This window comes from Podarcis cretensis, assembly GCF_951804945.1.
Source record: "Podarcis cretensis genome assembly, chromosome: 6".
NCBI lineage: Eukaryota > Metazoa > Chordata > Lepidosauria > Squamata > Lacertidae > Podarcis > Podarcis cretensis.
The window spans coordinates 13,342,364-13,365,129 of NC_137175.1; the positions used below are offsets into that span (position 1 = coordinate 13,342,364).

At 43.0% G+C, this 22,766-nt stretch overlaps 1 protein-coding gene across 1 annotated transcript; it reads right to left on the reverse strand.

Moving 5' to 3' along the window:
- Positions 1-1,342: 1,342 nt before the first annotated feature.
- Positions 1,343-8,035, reverse strand: LOC307218012 (cadherin-3-like). The gene is made up of 4 exons (XM_079980165.1): positions 7,909-8,035; positions 7,769-7,838; positions 2,273-2,353; positions 1,343-1,491 (listed from the first exon to the last, which is right to left on the reverse strand). The coding sequence occupies exons 2-4, from the start codon at positions 7,817-7,819 to the stop codon at positions 1,357-1,359; spliced, it is 267 nt and encodes an 88-aa protein (XP_079836291.1). The 5' UTR covers positions 7,820-7,838; positions 7,909-8,035; the 3' UTR covers positions 1,343-1,356.
- Between the last annotated feature and the right edge of the window lie 14,731 nt (positions 8,036-22,766).

Consider the following 22,766-nt stretch of genomic DNA (forward strand, 5'->3'; position numbering starts at 1 on the left):
ATTTTGGATCACCAGTGCCTTTTGGTAATGCAAATTCAGTATTCTATCTCTTTCTTCTTTTGATCTCAATGTAATTAAGCAATCCCTTGGTTTTTTGTCCTGCCTTCTACCCAGTCGAAAGGCTGAAATTATCTCAAGTTCCTCATCTTCCTCCCATTCTTCCCGCCAAAAAGTTATGATGTTCTCTGTGAGAAATTTCACAAGGTTGTCCCCTTCCACTTCAGGCACCAATCTAAATTTTAAATTCTTCTCTTTACGTTGAAGTTCCAGTAAGGAGAGGGCTGCATCATGCTCATTCACTTTTTTAACAATAGGCCCAAATTTTTCCCTTGTCTCTTCAGCTGTTATTTTTGCACTTTCTGCAATCTTTCGTGTTTCTGAATTTTCCTGAATTAATCTATTTATAGAATCTGTGTTCGATGCGACACTAGCCGTATTCACATCCAACCTTGTTGTCAACTCTGTTAATTTTTTAGAGTTCTCTGTCGAAAGTTTTGTCAATGCTTCCAGGGATTGATTTATTTTAAGTAGAGCCTGAGTCATAGGATCCATAGAAGCTGGTGTTTTTTCCTGCACAGCTGCAGTTCCTGATATAGAGGCCCTTTTCTTGTGAGCTTGTTTTGCTTTCTGCCTTGTTACTATCTCATCTGTAGGGGCACTCATATCCTCAAGGTCGTTTTCACAGAGTTGATTCCCAAGTGGAAAATCCCACTGTTACTTTTTCAAGTGCAACAGTTTCAGATAGAGCCCTCTAGAGGGAGCATTCAATTGTATCCAAATGGCAAAGATGGAAAAACAACAAAGAAGCAAGGGAATACAACAGTAGCCAAAAGTTTCCAATGTCCAAATTGTAAAGTCTCTATTTTTCTATGTGGCCAAAATGCAACAAAGTACATCTAAGGTCCGATAACTTTTTTGCAAACAAGTCCCCACTTCTCAGAGTTTGACAGACCACGTCCCAGGTGTCTTGTTTGGGCAGCCCGACCCCAGGGGATTTGGCAATGGAAGTTCTTAATTTTCCATTAATTTTCCAGCAGATTAACAACGTTCCAATCCCTTCCCCCCTTCTCCTGCCAGTCTGGGGGGAGGTTTTAAGTCCGATGTCAGTTTGACAGCTTAAAAAAATTAGAAAGGTTCCCTTTAAGTGCAGCTTGATTTTCGTTGCTTTATTCCTTCTGCAGTTCCGGGGAGGCAGACTTCCTTAATTTTTGCCTTTCCCGTTTTCAGCCAATTTTATTTTTTAAAAGTCCCGTTGAAAAAGCTGTTGAAGGCTTGACTCAGATGCAAATTGCCCTTGGAGAACACAGCCAGAAACACAAAATACTAGACTATAAATATGCAAGGCTTTCCAACACGTTACACATTGGCTTTTACCTCTCCGACACGTTTTGGGAACGGCCCCTTGTCTTCCTCCTCAAGTTCTAGGGTGGTAATAACCCATCTCCTTTTGGTGCGACGCAAAGGACGAAGACTGTCGAGCAGCTTCAGATCCTGGGAGTGAAAAGAGTTATGTTATGTTACAGCCACCTATGTGCATCACTGTAGCAGGTGCCTCTTTTTCAAAACAAAAATTAAAATATAGGGAGTTTAAAATAATGTTCCAAATATATCCTTCGGCCCCACACTGATAAGTTCAGTAACAGAAGATAAGCTTCCTCCTTTGTTCATTGACCTGTAGTGGGACTTGCATACACATGCCATAACTAGATGAATATGGACGCACATAACTTCTTAAGGACTCAGAATCTAAAATCTGTCCAGCCTCATCAAAATATAGACCCAGATTCAATTATCCTCCCCCATCAACAGACACACAAGCCATTCTAAAAAGAGAGAGAGAGAGATTTGCAGATAATGTCTATCTGGTTTTTAATGTTATCTACTGGAGAACTTGGGACACGGGTGGTGCTGTGCATTAAACCACAGAGTCTAGGACTTGCCAATCAGAAGGTCAGCGGTTCGAATCCCCGCAACGGGGTGAGCTCCCATTGCTCGGTCCCTGCTCCTGCCAACCTAGCAGTTCGAAAGCACGTCAGAGTACAAGTAGATAGGTACCACTCCGGCGGGAAGGTAAGCGGCATTTCCATGCGCTGCTCTGGTTTGCCAGAAGCGGCTTAGTCATGCTGGCCACATGACCCGGAAGCTGTACGTCGGCTCCCTCGGCCAATAAAGCGAGATGAGCGCCGCAACCCCAGAGTCGGTCACGACTGGACCTAATGGTCAGTGGTCACCTTTACCTTTACCTTACTGGAGAACTTAACCAAGTCCCCACCTGACTGCTTCTCTTGTGGACGGTCTTCCTTAGACTGCTGTCATCTCCCAGGGCATGGTAGAAGCTGTTGATGGCAAGAACCTTAACGGATGGAGAAAAGGGCATGAGTAAGAAGGATGCTGCACTGGCAAAGTCATGCTGCCCATAGTATCACACCCTGAAAAGCCAGGCAACTTTGACATCTGTAATGAATGCATTTTTCAATTAAAGATCTGGCTTTGTTAGGAATGTAATGTTTTCACTGGGTGATTGAGGCTGTTGTGGCCACAAAGATCTGGCTTTGTTAGGAATGTAATGTTTTCACTGGGTGATTGAGGCTGTTGTGGCCACAGAGGCTTCAGAATTCAAGAGTGCTTATAATGCTATAATGTCCCATAATCTCTTTCCACACCCCGGCAGTGTCTTCCCATGTTCCTCAACCAGGCAATAAATGCCAACAAGAACCAACCTATTTTATTCACCCCTGCCCTGAACATTTATGCCAAATATGGCCCTTCCATTCACCTGAAAAACTGAACAAAAATGAGTCAACTCTGTAGAGGTCACCAGCTTTCCCTGTTCTGTGTCATCTGCCTTGATACAACAAACTTACTCAGAACTGAAGCTGTTTTCCTAAGGATTATACCCAACTATAGTGCAACTGTCATTTGCAATCTGGCCAAGCACAGAAACGTTGCTGAACCTGTTATATCATGGTTGATCTCCAAGGTGTCTGCGTCAATTTTCTCTGGGCTGCTCTACTCAACAGTTAATTACTCAATAAGGCTTCCTCTGGGGCTTCCTCTATGACTTCCCTGTTTAAGGGCTGTCCAGAAAATGCATTTAATATAGAACATCCTTCCCTGACCTGGTGCCCTCCAGATGTTTTGGACTACAACTCCCATCATCCCCAGCCAGCAAGGCCATGTTGGCTGTGACTGATGGGAATTGTAGTCCAAGAACATCTGAAGGGCACCAGATTGCAAAAGGTTAGTAAGGAAAGCAAGCACAAGGCAACTAACTGGAGCGATGCATCAGATTATATCTTACCTGTGCTTAAGGAACTGGAGTGCTTCTGAGTGCCAGGATTTACTTTTAAAGCCCTACACAGCTTGGGACCTGAAGAAATGTCTAATTCCACACCAATTTTCCTGGGCACTGAGACAGTATTCAGAGCTGCAGCTGCTTTTCTTTCCCTGCTGTTTGAGATGAGTCAAGTGGCCAACAGGGAGAAGACCTGCTCTTTTGTGAAACCCCACTTTTAGAAGTCTCACCCCAGATAGGCTCACCTGCCCCCTACGTCACAGAATAATCCTATACATGGTATCCAGAAGTAAACCCTACTGAATTTGATGGGGCTTAAGGACTTGCCGATCAGAAGGTCGGCGGTTCAAATTCCCACGACGGGGTGAGCTCCCGTTGCTCGGTCCCGGCTCCTGCCAACCTAGCAGTTCGAAAGCACATCAAAGTGCAAGTAGATAAATAGGTACCGCTCCGGCGGGAAGATAAACAGCATTTCCGAGCGCTGCTCTGGTTCGCCAGAAGCGGCTTAGTCATGCTGGCCACATGACCCGGAAGCTGTACGCCGGCTCCCTCGGCCTATAGAGCGAGATGAGCATCGCAATCCCAGAGTCGGCCACGACTGGACCTAATGGTCAGCGGTCCATTTACGTTTTTACTTCCATGTAAGTAGGTATAGGATTGCCACCCTTAATCACTTTTCAGCACCATATGAAAACCTTTTTATTTCCCCAGACTTTTGCCACATGCAGGAATTTGAATCATCAATGTTTACTACTGCTTTTACCCTGCACCTTTACGATTTTGCTAGTGTTCTGGTGCATTCTTATTTTATTTTTAACAGCCGTAAGCTACCCTGATAACTGTATAACAGCAATATAAAAAGTACTATTCCTAGATATTGATGCATAAGAAAATTCAGTATCAACAAGGTTTTTCCACCATCTGTAAGAATGGGTACAATTCAGACAATGGTCAGTACGCCTATGATTTCAGCAAGAATTTAAAGTGCTCAACTTTGGCTGGAGCACAACCAAGCACTTATAAGTAATGGAAATACTCAACTGACTCCTGAAGTCCAGACTCAATCAAATTTTGGTTTCGTTAACCAACACCTGTAATTTTATCCCAATGTACCAGCAAATGTAGCAGTTCCAAACACAATGTACCTTCAGGCTAACCCCACCCCCCCAACATTTCTCTTGTTCAGATTCTACAATCCAAGGATGTTCCAACCTAGCCTTGCCCAACCCGGTAACCCTCCCAGATGTTTGTGCTGGTTACTTATGCTGCGCGTTGTAGTCCTTGGAGAAGGCAATGCTAACTCAAGGCAGATAAGACAATACTTGAACAAACATATGCAAATACTATGATATACTAGTACAGCGGTTCTTGGACGACTGAGATGATCACTTCCTAAACAAACTGATAAGATAAGCAAAACACAGGATATTTTCAGCTTAGAAAAAGGGTAGCCAGGGAGGTTTTGATACAGGTGTTCCTGGGAATGACTGAAATATGCAAAAACTCCTTAATGTTCTCAGTGATTAGACATCAGAAATGAAAAGTAATGCCTAACTTGGTAAATATACATACGCTTCTTTCACCTAATGTTCCACACCGGAAACACCAATCCATCGTTTAGCACAATGTCTGAATGCAGTCAGTGACTTGCTTAAGGTCAGCTACCAAGTTTGTGGCTAAGGAGAATTATAAACTTAACCATCTTTGGGGAACTGTAGCCAAAGGATATTTTCAATTTATCAATCCAAACATTTATGAAAAAAACAAATCCTTGAAGTCATCTGCCTTCACATACCTAAATGGTAGCTAGAAAACAGAGTTCATTCAAACTGAAATAATGTCAGAGTAATGAAAACGAAAAAAGAGTAAACATGAAAGAACAACGGGGGGAAGAATTTGCATGCAAGGATGAGAAGTGTTTAAACCAAGTTCTATTCTCACTGAAGCCTGTATGCTTTTCTTCCCTCAACCAAGAAAGAAGATCAGCCTAGGAATTGTGAAATAAGACATGTGCTATTCACATTAACTGGGGCATATCACACTTCAGTTATAATAACTTTCTGTTGACTATTGGGGCATGTTCTGGAACAGTTCTTCAGTTTTCCTTTTTGCAGCAGGCATGCACTTAATCTCTTGTAACAAAAACAAAGCCCTCTGCTCAATAGCAATCCTTTCTCCACAAAAGCTAGGAGGGGCTGCTCAGGGCTGGAAACATGATCCAGAGATTGCATCAATAAATTATCAGCAGGGTTTCAAAAGAACCCAAAACTACTACATGGCTCTAGAAGTTAATGAGAGCTTCACATGTGTTCTGAGGTGGGGTGTTGAAGAAGAATTCTTAAAGTGGGATTTGGGACAAAATGAAGTTTCCTTCAGGTAGAATTATTTCTAAATAAAACATAAAAGGTTGGAAGAGAGATTGAAATCCACCTGGTTGACTCTATTCTAGCCAGTTCCCTTTGGGCTGTGAATAACTATAGACAAAATGTCAGACTTGGATCAGGAAGTCCTATATTCGCATTTCTGCTCAGCTATGAAACAAACTAGTTGATTTCTCCTTGGAATGCTTGCTATCTCCAACTTAGCCCAACCTACCTTGTTGTAAATTTGAGGGGAACTATGCATGCAGTCCTGATCTCTTTGCAAGGAGTGTGGGATAAACTAATATCAGAAGAAGAAGAAAAATGGGCAGTCAGCTACATAAAAATAAAGGCAATTCATTAGGCTCTAACAGCTTATGACTGAACTGTACCACAGTGGGGGGGGGGGGGGAATCCATTCTGATAAGACAGTGGAACATGTTGCACTGCAAAGTTGTACAATCGCCTTCTCTCAAGACATTTTTAAAGGAATAGTTTGTTTTACAGAATGTTGATGCTGTTATGCCATTGAAACCTCAGGAATTTAAGTTTTCATAATTAATGCCTGGTGCCAAGCTGGAAACAGAGCAAACAACAGCATGACGGAACACCAAAGTCCCGCGAGGATCTGTCCTACCCCACAAAAGAATGCAGAATCGCTTTTAGCTTGCTGGCTACTTCGCTTTCCAATAGCTTAAAAGTTCTTGGTCCCAAAGAAGGGTCTGTTACTGTGCAATCCTGTTGACAGTAGCTAGTCTCACTGAGTTCAGGAGGACACATTCCCCAACATGTGTGCCTAGATTGATTGATTTATTGAACTTATATACTGCTCTATATCCGGGAGTCTCAGGGCGGGTCACAGAATAAGATCAAGATATAAAACCACAAAATACATAATAAAAATAAAAACAATAGCCCCCTCCCCATCAGCATTATTCTTGTAACACTGAGACAATGTGATAAGCTTTAGTACTTGGGGCAGTGGGATGGGAGAATGTGCACAAGGCAAAAAGATTTGACTTATCTAGATTTGTAGCTTTAGGAAGCAGCTGCTATGTTCTAGACTCATTTGGTATCTTTCCAATTCAACTCGTATTTTGGAAAAAATTAGATGTCTTTTAAAAAGGGATCTATTCCCCCCCCCATTCATTTAACAAGGGGGTAGAACAGGTTCAAAACACTAGAAGGATATTGGAACAATTTTGTCTTTACATGAGAGGAATACTGACTGTTTAGGAAACTATCAGACCTGGAGAGAACTGGAATTGCACTTATCTAAAGGAAAAACAACTGATGATATTAACCAGTAGTAAGGTTGAAAAAAGCTTACTGGGAATTGATATAGAATGAATTGAAAAAGAATTTTGAAATAATGTTTGTAAAAAACAAACAAACCCAAAAACTTTCCTTTTGGGAATTATAGGGATGGGACTACCCAAACTGTATAGAAATGTATTCATGTATGCAACTACAGTGGCAAGAACGTTTCTTGCTCAAAAATGGAAAGAAGTCCCAGCAAAAGAAGAATGGATACAAAAACTTATGGAATATGCAGAAATGGCGAAACTTACCGGAAAAATAAGAAATCAAGATAAGAAACTTATTATAAAAGAATGGAAATGGTTTGTTGAATATTTACAAACCAAACAGATAAGAACATTGACACTGGCAGGATTATTGTAATAACCTTATGGGTATATTTTTAAAACAGACGAATAAATGAGCAAATTAAGTTAATTTGAATACGCCATGGGGACCAACAGCAGTCCAAAAGAGCTTAAAGCACCCGAAAAAACCTGGGGAAATAAAATTGTATATACGTTTGTATGCATGTGGCTTTCACTTGACCCGGAGGAGAAAAAGGCACAGGGGCAGAGCGCGTCCTGGAGTTCAGTACCGTGCGCACCCCAACGCACTAGGGACTATTTTTAAGAAGCAGGTGATGCTACCTGGCGGTTTCCAAGGAGACGGGGATATTTGAATCCCAGGACGCTGCTGCATGATCTCCTCCTTGGGCTGGACAAGGCAAAGCGTGGAGCCACCGGAGGCCCCTACTCCGATCTCCCCTTCGCCAGACAAACCCCCACCACCCACGACCCCTCTCCAGCCCTACCGTCAGGAGGAAAAGCGCAGCGCCGGAGAAAAAGGCGCATCTCAGCGGCATCGTCGCGGCGCTCGTGGCTGGGGAGGCGACGCTGAGGCTCCTCGCAAAGGGGGCGATCCTCTGGGCTTCTCTGCACCCGCCTGTTGGCCGCAGGAAGATGCGCCTCCCGAGCCCCGAAGTACTTCCAATGGAGAGAAGTGTGTGGACAAAGGACTCTCAAGGTCTTCGACCAGGAATTCCACAGCGGAGGGAGAGAATATATGCGTTTCACAGGTATTGTTGATCTTGGCTGGCCCCACCTCCTCCAGGCTCATTTGAACACCAGCTACACCCACTTAGGGTGGGGTGGGGGAGAGAGAGAGAGACTTGAATATTTATCTTCCGGGCACTTTTTTCAATCCACTGACACAAACAAACAGCAAGAGACAACTAGGACAGTAATAAAAATGCCATCTTCCTCAAATAATCAGCTAATAACCAATAGTCAACTAATTATCAATACTTAACTATCACAGTAACTTGATAAACCCCGAGGAGATTAAAATCTAGTAAACAAAAGTACTGCCACAGTGGCAAAGCGTGGGTTGTCAGCACCCGGGGCAAGGCAAGTAATTTGTGCCCCCTAACCCGTGGATTTGCGCCCCCTAACCCTAACCCCCAGATGTTGCGCCCGGTGCGGCCGGCCCCCCCTGCACCCCCCACGCTACGCCACTGCTTTACCAAGCAAGAGAATCTCTGAGGACGCACAGATTGCCTTTTGTTCCTTCACCACTGAGCCACTCTCACACTTGTTGTTGTTGTTTAGTCGTGTCCGACTCTTCTTAACCCCATGGACCAGACCACGCCAGACACTCCTGTCTTCTACTGCCTCCTGCAGTTTGGTCAAACTCATGCTGGTAGCTTCGAGAACACTGTCCCACCATCTCGTCCTCTGTCGTCCCCTTCTCCTTGTGCCCTCCATCTTTCCCAACATCAGGGTCTTTTCCAGGGAGTCTTCTCTTCTCATGAGGTGGCCAAAGTATTGGAGCCTCAGCTTCAGGATCTGTCCTTCCAGTGAGCACTCAGGGCTGATTTCCTTCAGAATGGATACGTTTGATCTTCTTGCAGTCCATGGGACTCTCAAGGGTCTCCTCCAGCACCATAATTCAAAATCATCAATTCTTCGGCGATCGGCCTTCTTTATGGTCCAGCTCTCACTTCCATCCATCACTACTGGGAAAACCATAGATTTTAAGGCTGAACTACGTGTGTTGTACTTCTCCTGGGAATGTACCCAGTTCTCATTGCCAGCCATGTGTGTACCAAAAATGAGCTCCACTGGCCACCTGCATTTCAAGATCCAAGTGTTCCTTCACAGTACAAAATTAGAAGCTTAAGAGAGAGGAAGAGACTGGCTCATCCATCTTCCAAGCAAGAGAAGCAGGGAAGGTTTCATGATGCTTCAATGCCCGTTCTAAACACCACTTACTAAATCTTATAGTACCTAAGGAAGGTTAGAACAGATGAATTATTTTTAGAGGAATTAGTCAAAGAGTAGGCAAAGATCGCCTACCTTCACAGCGGTTTCTCTGAGATCTTAAAAGTTGCTTTGACATTTAGAGGAAGAGAACTTGGGGTACACATTAGAGGCTTAAAATGCAGTCAGCTCAGTTCCCCAACACACACACACAGTGTTTCAAATCACACTTTGCTCCTAATTTCCAGTATGTTTTTCCCTCTCCAAGTTAAAAGCAGGTGGAGCTTAAAAGGAGGCTGAATCAGCTTGGGGCCATGACACAGGGAGAAGGTTTAACCCTTTCCCCTCCAGCACAACTCTGTTTCTCAGATCTAAGTTGCCCTCCCAAGCTGGTATCTGTCCCGTGATGGAAAACAGATAGGTATCGTTACTGAGGAAATGACACAGGCAGAAGGGGGAGCTTTCCCCCAAAGCTGAACCCCCTCTCCAGTTCAGTTACTTTATAAACAGAGGAGGGGGCTAAGACAACCACAATCTCCTGTGTGCTGTCTGGTTCAATGTTCAGAAGCATTCATTGTTGGCACACAGTTTAGAAACTGGACTAATTTAAGGACATTGAACTCCTACAGAAAGAGCATTGTTCAGCTCATAAGTAAGCTGAACAATTTCACTGACCAGGTGGGCAAGACGTGATTGTCCACTGTCATCTCTGTTCTTTTAATTTATTCACTATTACTTTTATATATCCCCCTTTCCTCCTCCTCCCCTTTCCCTCCTAGCAACCCTGTGAGGTAGGCTAGGTCGAGAGACAGTGAGTGGTCCAAGCTGTGTTGCCAAGTGGGGATTTGAACCCTTGTCTCCCAGGTGCAAGACCACTGCACAAACTCCTACACCAAACAGGCCTAAATCATTCTTTTGTTTTAACCATTTATTTCAGAAACAATAAACTTTAGGGGAATTAGCGTAGGTCAAAGCCAAGCTAGCCTATCTTTGTTTGCAGATGGTACAAGGCTGTCATTAGAGCAGCCCTTACTCTCCTTATCTTAATCTTTACCATGTAATGGATTGCCACAGCCCAATAGCTGGGTCAGGAAAAGTCAGCATGGTCAGTAATAAATCTTTCAGCTGAAGCTCATTCTGGAGTCTGTAGCAAACTGGGCTTTGACTGCTCAGACAACTCCATTAGATGCAGAGGCATGAAGCAGAAATGAGACCTATCAACATTGTTTAACTTAAGCTGGAGCAGAGCAATTGAAAAGATCAAACATAATTTGGAAAGATGGGACTGTTTTGAAACCGCCCTGGTTCTTGGGGATCACCGCTATTAATAGTTATGTTCCCTAATCTTTATGGTACTGCCAAACCACTCAAAATTGCTTGGTTGAGACTTTGGCTCTATCAGGATTAGAAAGACACATGTTTCTGGTTGGAACAAGCATTAATTGCGGTCCCTACAGAAGATTTGACCTTGATTGAAAGTGGACAGGGAGGAGGATCCAATCCACAAATAGGAAACATGCTGCCCATCTGGGTTGTAGGCAGACACTGAGAAGAAAGGCCTTCAGGTGCCCATGTGGATTTGTTTATTATTCCCTTGAACTGTACTCGCCAGAGATTAGGGTGAAATTTTATTCAGTTTCCATTTAAAGGCAAATCTATCCAATGCACATTTTCTGAAGCAATGTAAAAGAACTGCAGCATGGCTGTCCTCCTAAATTTGCATTTCTCTTAATCTGAAAGGAAGAACTTTGAGAGGATGGTGCTTTGTTTTAGTAGTTTTTAAGACTTAGTGTAAATTATATCTCTTATCTACCATCCTGATTTATGTTTGAAATTTGACTGTTGTATGTTTTTTTACCTATATAGAAGTCCTTTGCTATGAGTCTCTTCAGAAGCCCTTAATAAAGACCTATGGTAAACCTAATTAATTAATTAATTAATTAATTTTAAAAAAATAATAGCTACACTATCATCCACTCCTGTGGCAAACTTTTCCATTTCGCTCCTACGTTGCCAAACATCTGAGGAAAAAGTGGTTTCGTAAACTGCTGTTGACATTATCAACGATTTCATGATGTCCTGTAGAAATCCTTAGGAGATTCTTGTTTTTTCCCCCAATAGATTTTTATTGAGATTTTAAAGGTTACAAAAAGAAAAAATAAAGAACATATTTAAACAGAAAAAAATAAAAATACAGAACAATACAAGAACAAAGGAAAAAAACAGAAAAAAGATGCAGATAATTAAAGGGGGGGGGAAACAAATCAATCCTTTACATAACTTTATTTCCTTTGCTTATTTCCTTGACCTCCTCACACCTCCCTTTTTTGTATTCTACTTTAATTAGATAATCCAGCAAATCCTTTCCATCTTTATTTCTATCCTAATGATTTATCTTAATATACTATAATTTTACATTCTGTTCTTTCACCAATTAACAATCCATTTTTGAAATCCTTAGGAGATTCAAGCTGGTGAGGAAAGAAAAAAAATAAATAAATCAGCACGTGGTCCAGGCTTTTTGTGCCTAGGAAGAGCGGAATTCTCTAAGTCTTTTGCCGTCATGATGACAAGTCTGTGAGCAGAACTGTTCAACGTTGTTCTGCGGTTGCTTTGACAAATACCAGGGATTAATGTACCTGGGCATGTGCAGATTTCCTAGAAGGGCTCAAGCTGGAAGTTTTATTTGGACAGTATATCCCTTTAGGAAGAACCCTGAGATAAATCTCTTGAGGATCTGCTCCCGGTGCATGGGGAACAATTTGCTCAGCAGCTGGACAGAGCAGTGATACACACCTTGAAAGTCAAGACCTTTTTACTCACATGTATTGCGAGTGAGCCAAAACACCTCAAGTTGTGCCCCAGGCCTCAGGGATGGGCTTTCTGGCAGCAAACCAGATTTGTTTAGCCTCTCTCCAAATATGCCTTTCACCCCCTAGCGTTTTTTCCCCCAAAGAAACTTCAAGTGCTTCTCCTGACTTGCAAATTATCTAGAAATCGGAGTTAGCTAATGTTTCCTCCTTCCTCCCTTTTCAAAATCAATCGCCTGGTAAGTTGTGCTTGTACAGCTGTGGTTGTCTTATGGGAAGGTGAGCAATGAGCTTGAGATGGAGTCTTAAGGACACCCTGGCAGGACGGTACAGCATGTTGCTGCCAGATTCAGTAAACTGCTGCCCTGGCATTAGTGAGATAATGTACAAACATGAGCAATGCATCTGTTTTTGAGAAGAGATAGGGCAGCTATTTCACAGACATTTGGCGTAATACCAGGGAGTTCTAGGCCCTGAGTTTTCTTTATGGAGTGGATTGTGAGCCCTCACATGTGCAAAGTGGAATTGTGAACCAAGAACAAGGTCGGCTCTACTATTTAGTGGAGAAGGAGAGTTGAAAACAATGCCAGTATATTTCACATCTGGCCACCAACATGTCCCTTTGGTTTTAGATGGGTAGATGAATCTAAAAAGCCTGGAACACAAATTTTTACGGCCCTCTAGACAGCTATGGTGGCTCATTTACCAGAAGTAACGTATTTAGTGTTAACTCTGGAAGTGTGTGGGGTGCGGGTGGCGCTGTGGGTTAAACCACAGAGCCTAGGGCTTGCCGATCAGAAGGTTGGTGGTTCGAATCCCCACAACAGGGTGAGCTCCCGTTGCTCGGTCCCTGCTCCTGCCAACCTAGCAGTTCAAAAGCACGTCAAAGTGCAAGTAGATAAATAGGTACCACTCCGGAGGGAAGGTAAACGGCGTTTCCGTGCGCTGCTCTGGTTCACCAGAAGCGGCTTAGTCATGCTGGCCACGTGACCCGGAAGCTGTACACCGGCTCCCTCGGCCAATAAAGCAAGATGAGTGCCGCAACCCCAGAGTCGCCTGCGACTGGACTTAATGGTCAGGGGTCCCTTTACCTTTACCTGGAAGTGTGTACTTGATTCTGACCAAACTAAGCCTTTAGATGTATGTATATTTTGCTTGAAACCCGGGAGAGCTGCTGCCAGTCTGTGTAGACAATACTGAGATAGATGAATCAGTGGTCAGACTCACTATAATGGAGCTTCCTATGCTCAACTGTTCTTTTTCTTAACAATTTTTAAAACTCTCTTTTCCTCTCCATGGCATGGAGTTCCAGGAAAAAGGAAGAGGTGGGGGGGGGAGCCTGTGACTTTACCAGGCGATTTTATATAACGAAGATAAAATTGCCTAGCACTATAACCCACAGACCTGACCTTTGGCAGATTTCTCACTGAGGCGCCCGGCTTTCCAACAGCTTGCTTTTCCTGCCAGTTCCTGCTAAAAATAAAAAAAGTTAGAGACATTTTCTTTTATTCTTTTACAAACAAATAAAAATGAGTTTTCCTGAGTGAAAACCCCTAGATGAATCTGCTTAAATCCACTCTGGAGGGACTAATTTGCCTGCAAATTCCATCCACTTATGTGAAAAAAATAGAAGAGCTTTTATATATATATAAAAACAAACCTCGTTATAATTATTACATATTGCAAGTGTATTGCCTTATGAAAACTGGCTGGAGCCCAGCTGTTCGCTTCATATATCACTATCAGCTGCTGCAATATTTTGATGCAGAAAGCCTAGAGACGCTACAAAGATGCTATTCCATCTGCCTCTTTGTGAGAACTCATCTGATAACTGTTATGTACTGAAATTCTCACACTGGACCAGCAGGGGGATACTGTAGATAGTTTTCACTCAGGTCCACATATGCAAATAAGGAATTGAAAGTGACCTTCAGTGATTGGATAGTTACAGAAAGTTGTTACTGTTGCTTTGGAGTTGAGCTCTATATAAGCAGGTTGGCTGAACCCTTCAGCCCAGTTCTGTTCTGGCCTGTGAATAAACAAGAGCTGTTTGAAAAATCGCTGTGTTGTCTGATATGTTCACCCACAACTTAACAATAACAACCTGTTTTGATTGAGAATTGCTTTAACTGCCCAGTGCCCAGTGTTTTGTTGCTCCTCAGTTGTACTGGAACATAATGTTACAGACATAACGCAGCTCAAGGAACAAAGAAGCCAGGAGATGGACTTGTGCAACATAGCAAAAAGTGAAAGATAGATGAAGGGATGTGCTAAACTTAAAGGGGGGGGGGGACAAGTGGAACATGCAACAAAATTTTGCCATGTATCCTTGCTACTTAATAGAACGATTACTGTTCAGTGTGTGGGCTAGCTAGTCACAGCTTTCTCCAGCAAGCCAATTACTTTTTGCAGCTGACGATTAACAGGCTGTTGGAAGTGTTGTGTTGAATGGAGAACTGCGAGATGTTTTTGTTTTGTTTTTGTTTTTAAAGTTTCCTTGACCTATGTCAGGAAAGGGGGAAAGCACCTCCACTATAGCAGTGTTTGCCATTATGCCAGAGTTACAATTGCTTGGATTGTGGGATTTGCTTCTGTTTATATAGACTGTCAACTGTTTCAGGAATGAAATCAGTCCCCGAATTAACTTTAACCTTTGATTTGTTCACGTGTTCAAGATGTTAATCAGAGGTTGGAGGGAGCTGGATGACGACCCTCTTAAAAGCCCAAGGGCTCTCTTGACTCCCTAATCTGCCATCCTGTTATAAATGGTCATCTGGCAGGTAGAGTCCACAGACTGGGAGAAACACAGTGACCTGTAGATTACCCAAGATCAGAATGCTGTGTGTGCCTCAAACAAATTCCTTATCAAGAGAGTAGGAAAACGTGCCTTGAAACAGACCTCTAGATTTTCAGTGCACTAAGGAACATCAGTGTATAGTTCCTGCTGAGAGATGCAACTCTTTCACTGAAACTGTATCCAAATATGTCTTTTAAATCACTAGATTAAATATGAGGCAAAGTACTTGTGTCATTGGGATGCGGGTGGCACTGTGGGTTAAACCACAGAGCCTAGGACTTACTGATCAGAAGGTCAGCGGTTCGAATCCCCGCGACAGGGTGAGCTCCCATTGCTTGGTCCCTGCTCCTGCCAGCCTAGCAGTTTGAAAGCACATCAAAGTGCAAGTAGATAAATAGGTACCGCTCCAGCGGGAAGGTAAATGGCATTTCTGTGCGCTGCTCTGGTTCACCAGAAGCAGCTTACTCATGCTGGCCACATGACCCAGAAGCTGTATGCTGGCTCCCTCGGCCAATAAAGCGAGATGAGCGTCGCAACCCCAGAGTCGGTCACGACTGGACCTAATGGTCAGGGGTCTCTTTACCTTTACCTTACTTGTGTCATTAATAGTTGCAGTAAAGTCATTGGGTGCAATTTTCTTATCCTACTGGGATAGCAAAAAGAGAATCTGTACATCTTGCAGTTCTCCCTTCTGCACAATTAACTAAATAAGTATCCTGGCTTGTACTGAATCTGATGCTCTTAACTTTAAAATAAAATAAAATAGATCCAGAAAGCTCTCAATATAAATTTGAGGTAGGGGGAAAGCAATTACACCAGCTTAGTTTCACTTTACTTTCTCTTATTTATATTTGCGCCCAGGCAAACCCTAGAAGCTTTGCCTTTCATAAAGTTCTCTCCCTGTTCTGAGTGCCTTCTTAGAGAATTTCTGCACTGCACTGTTGATGATGATGGACTTGAAGCAATTTTCCAAGGTCCTAAAAATCTGAATATGGCACCTATTAAATTGACAGCTAGCCCAAACCCAGATGTTGTTGGACACTGATGATGGGTGTTGTAGTCTAACAATATCTAAAGGGCTGCACATTCCCCAGCCATGTATAACTGCTTCCAAGAAGGGCTAAGTGTTGTGCCTTTGCAAGGTACATAATTATTTAAGGAGTGTTATTGTTTGTTGTGTGCAGTAAGCAAATCCTTTGTCTTGTGTGTCTTGTTTAACTGGTTCAGTTTCTGCCGCATACAAGCTGTCTTATGGGAAGGCTTGAACATTATGTACACTAAATGAACTATAGGTTATTCAAACATCATACATAGTTCAGTGTTGAGACTGCATGCATTTGCTTCTTGAGAAGTAAAGACAGAGGCGTTTTGTGTTCTCACGTCCGAGAACCTGATCCCCACACCTTCTGATTACATACTTCACAAGTTCCCTGGAAAAACCAAATACATTTGGGTGACGTTACGTGGGTGGCGCTGTGGTCTAAACCACTGAGCCTCTTGGGCTTGCCGATCAGAAGGTCGACGGTTTGAATCCCCGCGATGAGGTGAGCTCCCATTGCTCGGTCCCTACTCCTGCCAACCTAGCAGTTGGAAATGCAAGGGAAAAGAGGGAATATTTTTTACATATGTGGTGGTCATGCAAAGTGGTAAATGGCTTCTGGGAAATGATATGTAATGAATTGAAAAAAAAAATGTTTAGAATAACTTTTATCAAAAAACCAGAAGCCTTCTTATTAGGTGCAACAGGAGGTGAAATACCAAGAGACAACAAAATACTTTTTATGTATGCGACAACAGCTGCAAGAATGCTACTGGCCCAGATGTGGAAAGAGCAGAAAACACCAACAAAGGAAGATTGGGTTTTAAATATGATGGACTATGTCGAAATGGCAAAGTTGACCATCAGGATCAGAAATCAAGATGATAAAAAAAATTAATAAAAACTGGATAAAATTTATAGAATACCTTAAAACCCATTGTAATTATATAGAAACATTAGCAGGACTATTATAACATTTGTGATGCAGAGAAAATATTAAGATATAATAACTGAGGAAGTAAAGAGTTAGGAAAATATAATTAGGTGCATGGAATAAAAGTTAATTTTGGAAGCCAGGGAGGGGCGGGGGGGGGGGGAGTCTGTGAGGTGGGAATGACTCAGTATTGTATAAATGGAAATATGTGAAATGGATGGAAATAATGTTGAAAACTTTACAACACACAGCATCCTTAAAAAACCCTATATCTCCCAAGATTCTTTGCGGGGGGAGCCCTGATTGTTGAAAGTGGTATTCCAGCACTTTAAATGTAAGGTGTGAACATGGTCTGAGTAGAACATTGGTCTACTCTGCTCCACTTTAACACACTTTAGATGGTGCAGGGCAGGCCCCATGGCAAACATAGCTCTGCCCTTCAGTGCCAATAAGGACACATCTGTTTCTTGACCCAGTTGGCTCAATTGCCTAAGAGTAGAGCCAGCCCTTAATCCAGCAAGCGGTGGAATTAACAGCTGTCTGTCACTCACCAAGCTACATTTCTCAGCATCTAAATTAGTGATGGCAGCATACTTTGTTGCGTGCTGGGCCTCAGAATATTCTTCCCACTTAAGTTTCCACCATTGGATAGCACATAATCGCTCATGGGGAATTTCCTGGATCCCCAGCAGTCACCAACCCCAAAATTGCCTTCATGTTCTTAACAGGATAGACTAACAGTCTCCTCCATAAAAACCCATTTCCTTTTTTTAGCCGTTCTGCCCAGTGAATGCCTTTGTAACTGGTCTTCGTTACTTCTGAAGCTGATATCTTGAACGACTAATTTTTGCAGGCTTCATCAAAGCCATCTTCAAATATCTCAAGGGCTGTCACATGGTGGATGGAGTACGCTTGTTTTCCCCTGCTCCAGAGAGCAGGACTCAAACTAATGGCTTCAAGTTCCAAGAAAGGAGATTCAGACTAAAACTCAAGAAGACCTTTCTGACAGGAAGAGCTGTTCATGTTGGAAAATAAAACTCCTAGGTGGTTATCACCTATGGAGGCTAAGGAGGTGAAGAAACTTAACATGGAATCCAAATGGCCAAAATATTCTGAAATTTTAGAACAAGAAAGCGGTGAATTTAAATTACAGAGTTTTGAGAAATTAAAGCCCAAGGTGCGAGATTGGCTCCATTATTACCAAATAATGGAAACTTTTAAACAAGACAGGAAAATTGGCTTCCAGGTGGAGAAATCGAAATTGGAAACAGAACTGTTAGAACCCAATACTAAGAATGTATCAAGAATGTACAATTTGTTGCTGAAGTGGAATACAATAGATGAGACAGTTAAATCAGCCATGATTAAATGGGCACAGGACATTGGTCATGACATTATGTTTGCTGACTGGGAACAGTTATGGACCACCGGTATTAAATTTACGGCATGTAATGCCTTAAGAGAAAATATTATGAAAATGATTTACAGGTGGTACATGACCCCAGTCAAACTTGCGAAGATTTATCATCTGCCCAGTAACAAATGTTGGAAATGTAATGAGACTGAGGGCACCTTCTTTCACCTTTGGTGGACCTGCCCAAAGATTAAAGCCTTTTGGGAAATGATTTATAATGAAATTAAGAAGGTACTTAAATGTACTTTTCACAAGAAACCAAAGGCATTTCTCTTGGGCATGGTCGGCCAATTGGTGTCAAGGAAGGATAGGACTTTTTTTATGTACGCCACCACAGCAGCAAGGATCCTTCTAGCAAAGTACTGGAAGACACAAGAACTCCCCACACTGGAAGAATGGCAGACGAAAGTGATTGACTTTATGGGACTGGCAGAAATGACTGGCAGAATCCGTGACCAAGAGAAAGAGACGGTGGAGGAAGATTGGAAGAAGTTCAAAGCTTATCTTAAGAACTGTTACAATATTGACAAGTGCTAAAATGTCAAGGGGAAGGAAGATGCAGAATTACAGCTGAAAATGTTTGATGATTTAAGGTGAAATTGAGAAAGACAACAAATTTAAATTTAATTGGCTAAAAGGGTTGCTGGAAAACTGTAAAATAAGGATGCAAAAAGGGTGAGGTATGGGGAAGTCCGAGAAAGGAGGCTTATGAAAATGAGGTTAAGAATTTACATTTGTGTGTTTGTTTGTATTTGTTGATGTTTTTTATGTTGTTGCTGTTGTTTTGTTTTAAAATTGGAAAATTAATAAAAATTATTATTAAAAAAAAAAGAAGGAAGAGCTGTTCAACAGGGAGTGTGAGAGGTGGTGGATTCTCCTTCCTCAGATGTTTTTAAGCAGAGGTTGGATGGCCATTTGTCATGGATTATCTAGTGGAGCTTCCTACATTGTAGGGGGTTGGACTATATGGCCCCATGGGTCCCTCCAAGACTACTGTTCTATGATTCTATGAAATGCTTCCCAAATTATAACATTCTTTTTAAAAAGACGAGTGCAGGTGAGAAACAGGAACTCATTAGGGGGTAAGCATGTGTGGTTTACTGAGATACAGCTTGCACATATATAAAGGGATGCAGTGTTGAGGTAGAAATTGTCCCTACAGACTGAAAAAGGAAATTCTCCAGTAGTGAGAACCCTGGTGTCACTTTATTCAAGTCAGTATAATGACTTTCTAAATATGCCATTTCAATCACTGTTCCGCTTGTACTAACATGCTTTTAAAAAAGAAATAGGAAGTATTAGCATTGTGAGGAAATTTTACAAGCACCACCAGATGTCACTGTAACATAAGAAAAGGAATAAATAAGAAATAATAAGAAAAGGAAGGTAATTAACTATACAAATTTGGCTGCCTATACAGTACAGCACAGCCTTTAAGCACATTCGGAGAACATTTCGCACATCAAAGAATCCTGGGCACTGTAGTTTGTTAAGGGTTGCTGGGAATAACTCTGTGAGGGGTAAACTACAGTGCCCAGAATTCTTTGAGGGCAAGAATGTGATTCGAATGTGCTTTAAAGATATAGTGTACTCTAAAGGCAGGTTAAGGGACGCGGGTGGCGCTGTGGTCTAAACCACAGAGCCTAGGGCTTGCCGATCAGAAGGTCGGCAGTTTGAATCCCTGCGACAAGGTGAGCTCCGGTTGCTCGGTCCCAGCTTCTGCCCACCTAGCAGTTCGAAAGCACATCAAGTACAAGTAGATAAATAGGTACCACTCTGTCGGGAAGGTACATGGTGTTTCCATACGCTGCTCTGGTTTGCCAGAAGCGGCTTAGTCATGCTGGCCACATGATCCGGAAGCTGTCTGCGGACAAACACCGGCTCCCTCAGCCTATAGAGCGAGATGAGCGCACAACCCCCAAGTCATCTGCAACTGGACCTAACGGTCAGGGGTACCTTTACCTTTACAAGGCAGGTTAAGTCCCTTGCCAGATTGTGTAGGAAAAGAAAAAAAGCACTTTGCATCGGCAACTGTGCAGGGCATGAACATGCAAGGGGCCAAAACGCTTTCAGGAAAATTCATTGTATGAATTAAATCTGCAGTTCTAACCCCGCATCCTCAGCTTCCCCCTTACACAAGGAGCTTTGTGGAGTGGCAGAGCCATTGCCACATCTGCAGCATGGACACTCAATGTTTAATTGTTTTTAAAGGTCCCCCCCCCCCCCCGCGTGTGTTTTTAGCTGTTCTGTGAGCTGACTTGAGCCCTCTCAGGGAAAAGGGCTGGGTATGTATGTATGTATGTACAGTGGTACCTCGGGTTAAGAACTTAATTCGTTCTGGAGGTCAGTTCTTAACCTGAAACTGTTCTTAACCTGAAGCACCACTTTAGCTAATGGGGCCTCCTGCTGCTGCCGTGCCGCTGGAGCACAATTTCTGTTCTCATCCTGAAGCAAAGTTCTTAACCTGAAGCACTATTTTTGGGTTAGTGGAGTCTGTAACCTGAAGCGTATGTAACCCGAGGTACCACTGTACGTACAAATAAACAAATAAGGGACACGATGATCAGGCCACATCCCTGCATTAGCTCCAGGTTAGCAGACTGATCTGAATTGAGCTTAATGCCCATTGCTGGTGGCTGTGAGACCAGCTTCTTCTTCTTCTTCTTCTTCTTCTTCTTCTTCTTCTTCTTCTTCTTCTTCTTCTTCTTCTTCATTGACGTTATATACCGCCCTATACCTGGAGGTCTCAGGGCGGTTCACAGAAAAGATCACAATATATATAATCAGAATATAAACAACAACCCAATAACACATGCACTCTCCTAAAAAGAGCCACATTCTAAAAGGATATAGGATGTCAAACAGATCAGCCAAAGGCCTGGTTAAAAAGGAACGTTTTTGCCTGGCGCCTAAAGGTGCCAGGCGAACTTCCCTGGGGAGAGCATTCCACACACGGGGAGCCACTGCAGAGAAGACCCTGTTCTCGTGTTGTCACACTCCGGACCTCTCGAACTGGCTCCACTTTGGGCCCTACTACTTTGGGGCTTTCCCTTGTCAAAAAAAGCACCAGAGAGTCTTTCACTTGGCCACATGTCTAGCAGGAGGAAGGGGCAGGTGAGCACGAAGTGTAAGTGTAGTGGCACTTAGGTCACGGCATCAGCAGAGGCTGGTGGGAGGCCAGCTCAGCTGGGAGAGCTAAGTGGAGAGATGCTTCCCCTGAACCCAAAACCTCCTCAGCCCAGCGTAAGGGTATTTTCTTATGTTTTTTTGCTCTGCTCTTCAGTTAACTTGATTTAAATATGTACTTGACCATGGGTAGGCAAACTAAGGCCCAGGGGCCGGGACCTGCCCAGTCGCCTTCTCAACCCAGCCTGCGGACGGTCCAGGAATCTGCGTGTTTTTACGTGAGTAGAATGTGTCCTTTTATTTAAAATGCATCTCTTGGTTATTTGTGGGGCATAGGAATTCATTCATTTTTTTCTCCAAAATATAGTCCGGCCCCCCACAAGGTATCATGGACAGTGGACCGGCCCCTTGCTGAAAAAGTTTGCTGACCCCTGTAATTGACTAAAATGGTCACCCAGTTTACCATGCCGATTTTAAAAGCTTTAATTCAAGAAGTTTTTTTTTTAAAAAAACACACCTCAAGGTGGCATACATGGTTCTCTCATTTTATTTGCACAACAACCCCTCCGTGAAGTTGCATAACCCTGCACTGCAGGGGGTTGGACTAGATGATCCTTAAGGGTCTCTTCCAACTCTCTGATTCTAAGTCCAAGAACAGAAGAAGAGCTGTGCTGGAGCAGACCAAAATCCTATGTAGCCCAGCATTTCGTTTCCACAGTGGCTAGCCAAATCTGACTAGCTATCTAGTACGTTAATGTCACCCAAAGCAAAAAAACCCAATACTCTATTTCCCTTGTGGGGGAAGGGAAGGCATTGCCACAGCAACGCTTCTTCTTTTTCCCATGCTGCACTGGTGGTTTCACTGCTAGCCAGTTCCACAAAGCAAGACAAGTTAGCATTGGTCTGGTTACCTCAGCAACAGCGTCCTGTAAACACTTTTGTGTGCCCCAAAATGGCTAGAAATCCAGAGCTTTTCTCATTGGGTACAAAAACGTTTGCAGATTTTGGACACCCCCAACCCACCCCACCCCACCCCTTCGTGTCAGTTTAGGATTAACATGATGTCTTCAACCACTTCAGGGACTCTATGATTTCAGCCTGTGGCATAGACAAGATAAGCACCCGGCACATTGATGTGCTGCATAACTCATTATCCTTTTCCCATTCTACAGATGGGCTGCTTCGATTAAAATATAGCCGTGCTCCAAAGTGGCTGCTTGAAAAGATGAACTTCATGCAGTAACGTTGCCATGCTGCAGTTTGCAGGAAAAGGTGGCCTGCCGGTCAGTTTAATCCGGCCCCTGCAGCAGTTAATTTCTTGGGGTAAAATCCTAAAAAAACACACCTCAATAACTTCAATCCAAAAAAAAGCTCACAACTTCAACCCTAAAGAAAGCTCAACAACTTCAATGCTAAGAAAAGCTCAACAGC

What these genes read in the sequence shown, in the direction of transcription:
- LOC307218012 (XM_079980165.1), bottom strand. Translation starts at nt 7,819, where the DNA reads ATGCCGCTGAGATGCGCCTTTTTCTCCGGCGCTGCGCTTTTCCTCCTG. An exon ending in CTGCGCTTTTCCTCCTGACG is followed by an intron (nt 2,354 to 7,768) that starts GTAGGGCTGGAG and finishes CCATCCGTTAAG; the next exon opens with GTTCTTGCCATCAACAGCTT. An exon ending in TCCACAAGAGAAGCAGTCAG is followed by an intron (nt 1,492 to 2,272) that starts GTGGGGACTTGG and finishes TTTCACTCCCAG; the next exon opens with GATCTGAAGCTGCTCGACAG.